The sequence below is a fragment of the Plecotus auritus genome, assembly GCF_963455305.1.
Source record: "Plecotus auritus genome assembly, chromosome: X".
NCBI classification, from domain to species: Eukaryota; Metazoa; Chordata; class Mammalia; order Chiroptera; family Vespertilionidae; genus Plecotus; species Plecotus auritus.
In genome coordinates this window covers 138,596,249-138,607,037 of record NC_137784.1, presented here as the reverse complement: position 1 = coordinate 138,607,037, position 10,789 = coordinate 138,596,249, and the positions used below count along the sequence as shown (strand labels likewise).

Here is a 10,789-nt window from a genome sequence, read left to right as displayed (position 1 = left end):
TCTCTCTAAACTCAAAACATATTTTAAAAAAAGACACACTGAGAAGTCTAGCCAGGAGTACTAGGTGGTTGAGGACTTTATTTAGGGGAGGATAATGAATCATATGTGTTCTTCCTCTGGGAGGGAGTCTTCAAACAATACCGAAGGGCAAGGGAAAGGGTGGGGGTCCGAAGGGGAGGGAGAAGGGCCACAGCCAGACAAAATGGCAACACACGGTCACAGGCACTACCGACATCACAGACACAGCAGAAGGTGTAGGATAGGGGCTCCAGACCGGATCTCCAACCATCCCAGGACGGGTGGGGTGTGGAGGGAGGAAGGAGGTAGGAGAAAGGGGGAGAGGGGTAGGCTGGCCCCACAGGCCCATTAGCTCTGTCCTCTGATTACCTAACTGTGCCGTCGTGGGGGTGGGCAAGGAAGGGTATGTGTGGGTGCCTCTCTCTGGATCCCACCCCTTACCCTTTAAGCCATACCTCTCAGCTCTCCCTAGGCCCCCTCAGGCCTAGCCTTAGCGAGGGATATTGCCCCCCCACCCCTAACAAAACACATCCCTTAGGCCCTAGCCACTACCAAACCTGCCCAACTTTAAAACATATATTCTTTACTGTTCCATTGTGGGGTGATGGGGCAGGCTGTCCCCTCTGAAACCACCAAGCATGCCCCATTCTAAGCCCCACCCGATCTAGAACCCTGGCCACGCTCCTCACCCCAAGGGTGGCCCATTACTGAATCACCCTTTCAGCCTTCCTGCTTTAGAGTCAAACTCAGTCTCCTGAATGTTCCAAGCCACACTTCTTCAGTAGACTCTGGTCCCAATCCAAGACCCACCCACTCTGGAGCTTCATCCACTGCCTGGTTCAAGCCACACCCCCTCTAGAACTCTCAGCATTCTTCCAAACCCTGTCCCCAGGCCCCCAAGTCACACCCCTTCCATAGAACCAAGTCCTACTACAAGCCCTGACCACACAGGGGGCCCACCCACTGTTTCACTCAAAGCTGTGATCTTTGTAGAAAGATCACCCTCAGCCTCCTTCCAAGCTCCTTTCCAGAATGCTCTAGGGCACCCCTTTCCTTTGGACTCCACTTCTAGTATGTCTGGAACCCAACCTCCCTGCTTACTAGTCCCCTCCATCCCAGAGCTCCTCTCCAAGACCACCTTGAATCCCAAGCCCTCCAATATCTGCCTTCTCCCTCAAATCAGGGTTGAATTTTCTGTAATGGCCATTGTTCAAACATTGCTGGAGAAATCAAGGCCAGAGTTGGGAGGAGGGGAGGGAGAGAAGGGAGAGACTCTGAAGTCAGGCCCACCCTACCCACACAGCCAAGGTCTGTCTCTTCCCTGTCCCTCGTTCAGAATCCTCCTCAACCTCAGGGCACCGGGCCAGGGAACAGAGAGGGGCCAAGAGATGCAAGGAAAGGGCTAAGGATAAGAGAGGGGCCCACTAAAGATTGGGGCCCTAATGTATAAGGGGAGCAGAGTGGGGGCAGAGCTCAGACAGACAAATAGATATCTATGTGTTTCATATATATATATATATATATATATATATATATATATATATATATGGACAGTTAAGGGTCTCCTGGCTTGAGGGGCGGAGACCTGGGATGTAGGGGTGAGCAGGGAGGGCAGGCCTTCTCCTGAGCTCTTGCCCACCCATGGGGTCCTCCTGGGCTGCACTGACCTGTAGAGACAAAAGACACAGAAAGGAGAAGGGGTCCAGACACAGGTGGTGCCCTTCAGGAGGGGCTGGGCTGGTATGCCTTTGCCCTGGCTTTACCATCTGTCTGACATGCCTTTTCTTCCTTTTTCTTTCACTCAGAGTCCTGTAGTCAGTTTCATCCCAGCTGCTCCTACTGGGAAGGTATATTTTGCCCTACTAGGTAAGGTACCAAAGAAATTATGGTCCTCATTCCCCTAACCCAAAGATGTTCATTAATGGGAACTGTTATAATCTATATTGGTTATAATCTATATTGAGCCAAACCAAGATTCTCATCTTTGTGGAGCTTACATTGTAGCAAGGGAGACAGACTTCAAGGAATAAACATCCTATATAATAAAAGGCTAATATGCAAATCAACTGAAATGCAGAACGACCGGTTGCTATGATGCACACTGCCCACCAGGGGGCAGACACTCAATGCAGGAGCTTCCCCCTGGTGGTCAGTGCACTCCCACAGGGGGAGCGCCGCTTAGCCAGAAGCCGGGTTCATGGCTGGTGAATGCAGCGGCGGTGGTGGGAGCCTCTCCTGCCTCCGTGGCAGCGCTAAGGATGTCTGACTGTCAGCTTAGGTTTGCTCCCGTGGGGCCTAGGCCATCCATTGGACATCCTCTGAGGGCTCTGGGACTGCGAGAGGGTGCAAGCTGGGCTGAGGGACACCCCTCCCCCCCGAGTGCATGAATTTCGTGCACCAGGCTTATAGTAATGTATAAAGTTATCTAGTATAGCCCTAGCTGGTTTGGCTCAGTGGATAGGGTGTTGGCCTACGGACTGAAGGGTCCTGGGTTTGATTCCAGTCAAGGGCATATGCCTGGGTTTCGGGCTTGATCCCCAGTAGGGGGCGTGCAGGAAGCAGCTGATCAATGATTCTCTTTCATCATTGATGTTTCTAGCTCTCTCTCCCTCTCCCTTCCTCTCTGAAATCAATAAAAATATATTTAAAAATAAAATAGTTATCTAGTATAACATAAGGTGATAAGTGAAATGGAAAAACAAAAAGTAGACCAGGCTGAGGGGTTTAGGAGTGCCAGTAAGGGAAGGAAGGTTGCTGTAGTAAGTAGGGTGGTCAGAGAAGACCACAGAGGTAACATTGGAATAAGAAGTTAAGGAGGTGAAGGAATGAGCCATGCAGATAACTAGGGGGTGGGAGAGCATTCCAAGCAGGGGGTACAGGGAGTGGGAAGGTCCTGGAGTGGGGCTACATTCAGTGCTTTTGAGGTACAGCAAGGAAGTCAATGGGGCTTGAGTGGAATAAGCAAGGGAGAGTGGTGGGAGGTGATGTCAGAGAGGTAGGTAATGGGGTCTCATAGGACTAGGTTGTGAGGACATCAGTTTTAACTCTGGATGAGGTGTAAGTCATGGGAAGATTGTGAGCAGAGAAGAATAAAAAGACATGCTATGTTGTTGCTATTATTTTTTTCAATAAATTTGTCTTAACATTAGTAGTCCTGTAAGTGGTATGTGCACAGCATGAATATGTCTTGGTTACATTCCCTAGTCTAGTGGAAGAGACAGCCAAAAAATGTATAAACTAAGCCCTGGTTGGGGAGCTCAGTTGGTTAGAATGTCATCCTAATATGCCAAGGTTTCAGGTTTGATCCCAGGTCAGGACATATGCAAGAGTCAACCAATGAATGCATAAATGAGTGGAACAACAAATTGATGTCTCTCTCTCTCTCTCTTTCTCCCTCCCTCTCCCTCTCTTTCAAATTAATAAAAGATATATAAACTAATAATTACAAACTGTGGTAAAGAAAAGCACAGGGTACTATGAGAGAGGTAAGAAATGGGACTTGTAAGGACCTGGCCAGGTGAGGTTATCAGTGTGTGTGGTTGTGAAACTCCAATAGGAAAGCAAGTACCAAGGTAAGGCCCTGAAGTTGGATTTTGCCTGGAACATGGAGGTGACCAGTGTGGCTGGAACAGTGTGTGTGTGTGTGTGTGTGTGGCGGGGGGGAGGGTAAGAGGTGAGAGAGGTTAGAGAAATGAGGGGAGGGGCTAGATTGTGTAGGTCCCTGTGAAGCCTTTGGCTTTCAATCTGAGTGATATTGGAGCCCTGGTAGAGCTCTGAGCACAGGAGGAAGGTGGCCTGACTTTTTAAAAAATATTTTTATTGATTTCAGAGAGGAAGGGAGAGGGAGAGAGAGATGGAAATATCTCTATGAGGAGAGAGAATCATTGATTGGCTGCCTCCTACATGCCCTCCACCGGGGATAGAGCCTGTAACCAGGGCATGTGCCCTTGACCAGAATTGAACCTGGGACCCTTCAGTCTACAGGGTGATGCTCTATCCACTGAGCCAAACCAGCTAGGGCTTGACTTAAGATTTAATGGGATCTCTCCCAATGCTGTGAATAGAACAGAACGGGAATGGGGGTGGAAACGTAAGATGTCTGGGGGAGATGACAGTGAGTAGTGGGAAGATTATAGATTATACTTTGAAGGTAGAGCCAACAGGATTTTTTGATGAATTAGCTGTGGGATGCGTAAGAAACTGCTTCCTGCCCTTTCCATTCTGGCCAAGTGCCAGAAGCTACCTCCATCCACGTGTTGCCACCTCCTTGCCTTTCCCCTTTCATGACATCCACCCTGCCTCTTCTCCCCTTCTTCCCCCCTCATGTATGAGGGAAATCTCACTTTTCTTTTCAGGTCGGGCAAGAAGGCCAGCAAACCTTTCCAATGACCCCACTCCATCCCTTTTTTTTGAAATTCCACACCACCTCTCCCACCTGAAGAGTTGGAGAGAGGTGGCAGATGAATCACCTCCTCCCGGATTGGTGAGCTTGTTTGACCGTCATGATTCAAGCCAGTTTACTCTCATCATCTATTGGCCTTATCAGTAATTTCTAAGACCATTTCCTTTTCTCTGATCGGCTCCTATGCTCCGCTAATTCTCCACTACGCTAGTCCCTCTGCTATTCCCTACTTTCTTTGGTTGCTCTGCCTGTTTCTCTGTCCCCTCTCTTCCCGCGGAGCTGCACTTCTACCTCTCCCATTGGCTCTTCATTCTTCCCATCTTCAAGCATCACTCTTCTCCTTTCCATTCATTGGATAGGTTTTTCGCTCTTCGCTTGTAGCTAGCTGCGCCTCTGTATTGGTTCCTTCAAACTCCCACCCTCACTGGTCTGGCCTGCGTCTCACGTACCATTTACTACGGACTCTTATTGGTTCACTGACCCGCCCATCTCCTTTCAGGTACCCTCCTTGGTCACACCGCCCGCCCGTCACTCACCAGACTACATCTGATTGGAGAAGGAGGTGGGCGCACCCTGAGGGCCATAGCCTTGCTGCCCGTAGTCGCCCTGAGGCCCATAGCCACCAACGGTGCCCCCGGCGGGCTGCCCGTAGTCGGGCTGGTAGCCGCCCTGAGGCCCGTAGGAATCCTGGGGCCCGTACCCGCCAGGGCCCTGCCCATAGCCGGCCTCGCCGTAGGCGTCCCCGGGCGCCGGTTGCTTCTCGGGGGCACCAGGAGGTGCGCGTAGGAATGGGGCGGACCAGCCTGTCTCCTTGAACACAAACCACAGGTTGCCGAACCAGAGCACCAGGTTCAGGAAGCCGAACACCTGCGGGGAGATAAAGCCAGGTTGTCGTCACACTCCCGTTGCCTTGGTGGCCCCAGGTAACTTCGAGGCAGTGCGCTTCAGGCATGGATCCTCGGGCTTCTGAAGGGTGATGGTTTCAGAAACCCAGACCACCGAGTCCCAGCGCATGAACGTCAATGTGCAGAAAAACCACCTTGGGGGTCGGGGAGAGTAGAGCGTGTTAGAATTCAGATTCCTGGGCCCGCCAGCATGGCTCAGTGGTTGGGCATCGACCTATGAACCAGGAGGTCACAGTTCAATTCCCAGTCAGGGTACATGCCCGGTTATGGTTACGGGCTGGATCCCCAGTGGGGGATGTGCAGGAGGAAGCCAATCAATGAATCTCTCTCATTGATGTTTCTATCTCTCCCTCTACCTTCCTATCTGCAATCAATAAAAACATATTTAAAAAGAATTCAGATTCCTGGGATGTTGGGATCTAGTAATATTGCATACATTTGTTTATATATTTGCACATTTACCTGTTACACATGCATGTTTATCTATAATAATAAAAGCGTAATATGCTAATTAGACTGGACGACCTTCTGGACGAAGCTGGGGCTGTGACAGAAGCCCTGTCCTGGTGCCAGCAGCTGGGGGAAGGAAGGCCTACTCTTGCACGAATTTTGTGCATCGAGCCTCTAGTATATGTATAAGATATAGTAAAATCTAAATTTGTGATATAGTAAAATATTAAGCATAAACTTCAATTAAATATTTAAATGTACCACTAATAGATGAGTAAGTGCGCATATATATGTATACCCAAATATATGTATAACTACACATCTATAAAGTATGTAAACATACTTTTATATTAAAACAAATACATGTTGCCCAGCAAGCATGACTCAGTGGTTGAGTGTGGACCTATGAACCTGGAGGTCATGCTTGGATTCCTTGTCAGGGCACATGCTCAGGTTGCGGGCTCAACCCCTAGTGTGGGACGTGTAGGAGGCAGCCAATCGATGATTCTCTCTCATCATTGATGTTTCTCTCTCTCTCTCTCTCCTTCTGCCTTCCTCTCTGAAATCAATAAAAAATGTTGTTGTTTTTTTTAAAAAAAGAAAAAAGGTTCCAGAGGGTACTGAGTTGCTGGAGATTTTACATGATGAGGCTGGGGCTGAGATCCAGGTCTCCCAAACTTAATTGTACAGAAGATCTCATGTTCCCCTCTTGAGGACAGTTTGTGGTGTCACAGTAGTTACAATTGCTATCTAATCCTTCAAGGCTCTGCTGTTGGTATGCCTTCTCTGGGTATTTGAATTCTCTTATTCTCTCTCTCCACCACATCCCATGCCAGACTATAAGTGACCTAGCCTCCCTCCCCAGCCAGCTTAGCCAGCTTCCCAGGGCTCACCACGGAGGTGTTGAGGCCAGAGGTCACAGGGTCTCTTATCTCCTTGCATGTATTCTCCTTCTGGTGGCAGCTAGGTATCCCCTTGATAATGGTCTCTGGGTCCGTGGCCATCTTCACATCCGACAGCCCCTTGGCCCATGCCGATGAGCAAACCAGCCACATGAAGGCAAACACTGCAGTGGCCAGGAAGTCCTAGGATGGGCAGGGGAGAGGAAGGATGGCACTTGTGAGTGGGCTGCTTCATACTGGGTTGCGGGGCCTCCTCAGATCACAGGCTTTCTTGGGAGAGGGGGGTCCCTCAGAAGAGGTCTGTCTCCTCTGCCTTTTCCCCAGCACTCACTTGAAGGTGGCCCTCCTAGCTTGGGCTTGTGGGTGACACAGAGGATGTGGGAGTGTGATTGTTGATATGTGGGTGTGGGTGTGGGGGAATTCTGGAGGATGGTTGTCGAATCTGCGAAAAGTACTGTGTCCACTTTCGTCTGAATGTGGGAATATGTATCATTTTGTGTCTGGGATGAGGGTATATGAGTACACCTGTGTAAGAATCAGTGTGTCTGTGTGGCATGACAAACACGACTGTCACAGTGAACCTCTGTGTGCTCCTTCCTTTGATCTAGACTGTGTGGTTGTGTGAGAGGTAGCAGGTTTCAGGTGTAGGCCTGTCTGCGATTCTGTGTGGGCTGTGAGTGTGTCTCTGTCACTCTATGATTTAGTGTTCAGCACCAGCAGCAGTCGCATGTGTGGCTGTTATGGTGGCTGCTTGCATGTGGGCCTGTCTGGGATTTGATGTAACCCATGAACATGACTGGCTCCCTGAGGCTCTGTGTCCCCTGGCTCCTGCATACAAGTGGATGTGGGGGCTCACCAGCACGGGCCCTTTGTTGTTTTCTCGGTACTTGTTCTGCAGAAAGATGTAGGTGGCCAGAGCCCCCATTGAGTAGAGGAAGGCAAACACAGCCACGGTGACAAAGAATTCCGCTGATGAGGAGTAGTCCCCTAGTAGGAAGACTTTGGAGGTGCCCCCTCTGCAGTCAGGTGCATCAAAGTACACTTGGTGCAGCCTGCAGAGAAAGGTAGCAGGTGTGGCCCAGACTTTAAGAATTCGCTCCCCCCTGCCTAGTCATGAGTCCCCGCTATTGACAAGGTCCCCGGAAGAGGAGGATATAACCATTCACAGAGCACCTACTGTGTACCAGTCACATTTCATTGGTTGCTCATAGCATCCCATGAAATAAGCTTTATTCATCTCTCATTTTAACAGAGACACCTTGGCCACTTGGCTACTCATAGAACATTCAAGGCACCCTCCCATTCCAGGATCTTTGCACTGGAATGCTCTTCTAGATAGCTTTATGTCTTACTCCCTTCATCTCCTTCAAGCTTTGCTCAGTTGTTCCCTTCTCAGTGAACCCTTCCCTCATCTTACTATTTAAAATTAAATTCAACTCTTCCTTCCCAGCACTCCTTAGCCCCCTTCTTTGCTCCATTTTTTTTTCACTGTAGCAGTGATACCCCAACTGACATACCATTTTTCTCTTTTTTTTTCTGTAATTACAAGAAGGCTGGGCTTTTCCCTTTGTTTTGTTCACTGCTGTGTCTCCAGGGCCTGAAACTGTCACATACTAGGTGCTCAATCAATGTCTAGTTAATGAAATGTACAGAGGCTCAGTGTAGTACATTAACTTAACTAAAGTCACACAGCTGGCGAGGGAATAGCAGACTTGTGATCTGAACCATTTATTTTCCCCCTACATCATATTGATTCTTCTCTCCATCCTACTTCAGGTCCCCAAGAGAAAGAAATGTATGCATTACATTTCTTTAGAGACTGCAAAATAGGAAGAGACAGACTGACAGGAGGGTAGAAGGGATCCTGGAACATGATGTGTGTATTCGAGGGAGGGAGGGGCTGATTGGAAGGGTGTGAGGCTAAGGCCTTTCTTGTGGTGTGATGGAGGAGGGGGTCATAGGGAGAAATGTGTGTGGTGGTGAGGTCACAGAGCTCTCACTTCAGATTGGGATGCAGGATCCTGAGACTGAGCCAATTGTGCCAGTGTCCTTGTGTAGCAAAGGTCCCAAGGCTTACACTTATTGATCCCCTACTATTTTGCATAAATGCCTCATCTAATGATCCTCCTGCAGTTCGCTAAAGCAGGCATTATTATACCCATTTTACAGATGAACAAACAGAGGTTCAGCAAGGTTAAGTCACTTGCTCAAGATTGTGCAGCTGCTAGATGTTGGGAACTAGGAGTTAAATCTGGGTTTGGGTTGCTGGGTTTCTAGTATGCTGGGTTGGGAGTGGGGATGTCCAAGGAGGAATGAAAGGCCCTTGGGGAGGTATTGGGATGGTGGTGAGTTGGTCAGGGGGACCCATGGCACAGAATTTTTCCTGGGAGACTTCTGGGTAAAGGGCAGATCCTCAGGACCTGAGGTCCTAGGCATGGGAGGTGTTGGGGAGTGACTGCAGATTTTTGTGGTCTTCTGACTTCTCAAAGGGCCTGCGCTCAGCACTATCGCATGCTGCCAACTCCCCCTCCTTTCCCAATCTTTCTTCCTTGGCTTCTATGAACTGTTGGATCCTTGGTTGCTCCCCAGCCTCTCAGGCCACACCTCCCTGGCACCTCCTTTTCTTTCCACCATTGCTCAGGGCCTGTGCTAGGCTTTCCTGTCCTCTCACCCTGGGTAATCTCCCGAGCCTCCATTTAAGTGCTCACCCCCCTCCAATTTCCAACTCAATTAATGACCTCTTTCCTGAGTCCCTTGAACTTATTTATTTTCCTTATGTTAGCAAATACATATGGAGTACTGATTGTGTGCCTGGCACTGTGCTAAACGCTTTATAAGTATTTATTTAATATTCATCATGATCCTGTGATTATTATCCCATTGTATAGATGAGGAAATTGAGATCCAGAGCAGTTATGTGATTTGTCCAAGTAGTGGAGGGGCCTCTGAAGCCTCTATTGAAATTGTGTCTCTGGGTCTCTATCTCCCTGCCAGTCAGGAGGTAAACATTTCTTGAGCCAATAAATATCACAATTGTTTAATGGAGTTGAATCATTCCCTGGAGCTAAACAGCACCCCCTCATTATTCTCTATCCTAAAACCCTGCATGAGGATCCTTTCCTTGAATTTCTCCCAATCGGCAATTATTCTCTTTATTAATTAATTTGTTATACTGTTGGCTCCATGAGGGTAGGGAGCTTGGTCTATTTTGTTCACTGTTATGTCACCAGCACTTTGATCAGTACCTGGCATATATCAGAGTCTCAGAAACATGTGTATGAAATGAATGAATGGGAATTACTAGCAGCTAACATTAGTTGAGTACATAGTGTTAAAGCTATATATGCTTTTGCTTTTGAACCTTTTTTATTGCCCGTCTCCTGCTCCTCCCTTTCACTGGAGCAGAGTCAGAGGGCAACAGCCTATGCCTGTCTTTTGTTTTTTAAGTGACAGTTTATTAGTGAAGCAGTGGGACAGAGCGGTGGCTACTCCACAGGCAGAGAAGCCTATGCCTGTCTTGCTCACCACATGTCATAGAGGCCTAGAGCAGTGCCTGGCACAAGGTAGGTGCTCAGTGCATGTGGAGTGACCTGACCGGGTACAGTGTCCTGAGGTAGGGTCTGGGCAGGAGCCCCTGGGGAGGAGAGGTTGGCAGGTCCCACCCCACCCCCATCCTCTCCCAGGTCTGTTGGGGTCCCAGGGGTGGGCTAGGGTGGGGCACACCTGAAGGGGTACTCGAATTCAACCTCGATGTTGAGGAGACTGTGGGTCTTGTTGGCACAATCCACGCTCAGCTGGAGCTCCCACTGTAACTGCCGCATGTGGCAAAGGCGAAGATGGCAAAGACCTTGGGCAGCAGGGATGGGGATAGCATGGTGAGCCTGTGTGCACCTGGGATGGGGGTGCCCTCGTCTGGATAGATCAGGGCCCAGCACAGGCAACAGCAGATGGACCGGTCCCCGCCCCACCCCCTAATCAGGGCTCATCAGACCCAAGACAAGCTGATTCGGGGGTGTGGCTGTCTCTTCCTGTCTTTCTCCTGATGTCTCTGTCTGTCTGTACCTCTCAATGCTCTGACCCCCTCCTTCTCTCTCTCTTCTGTCTCAGTCTCT

General features: G+C 49.3%; 1 protein-coding gene across 1 annotated transcript in view; it reads right to left on the bottom strand.

Annotated features, from left to right (window-relative positions):
- Window positions 1–1,523: 1,523 nt before the first annotated feature.
- Window positions 1,524–10,789, bottom strand: part of SYP (synaptophysin) — an 11,356-nt gene continuing 2,090 nt past the window's right edge. Inside the window, 6 exon segments of the mRNA XM_080652666.1 lie at window positions 1,524–1,685; window positions 4,957–5,287; window positions 6,669–6,860; window positions 7,534–7,729; window positions 10,401–10,479; window positions 10,482–10,524. Coding sequence (XP_080508792.1) covers window positions 4,961–5,287; window positions 6,669–6,860; window positions 7,534–7,729; window positions 10,401–10,479; window positions 10,482–10,524 — 837 coding nt within the window. The 3' untranslated portion in view covers window positions 1,524–1,685; window positions 4,957–4,960.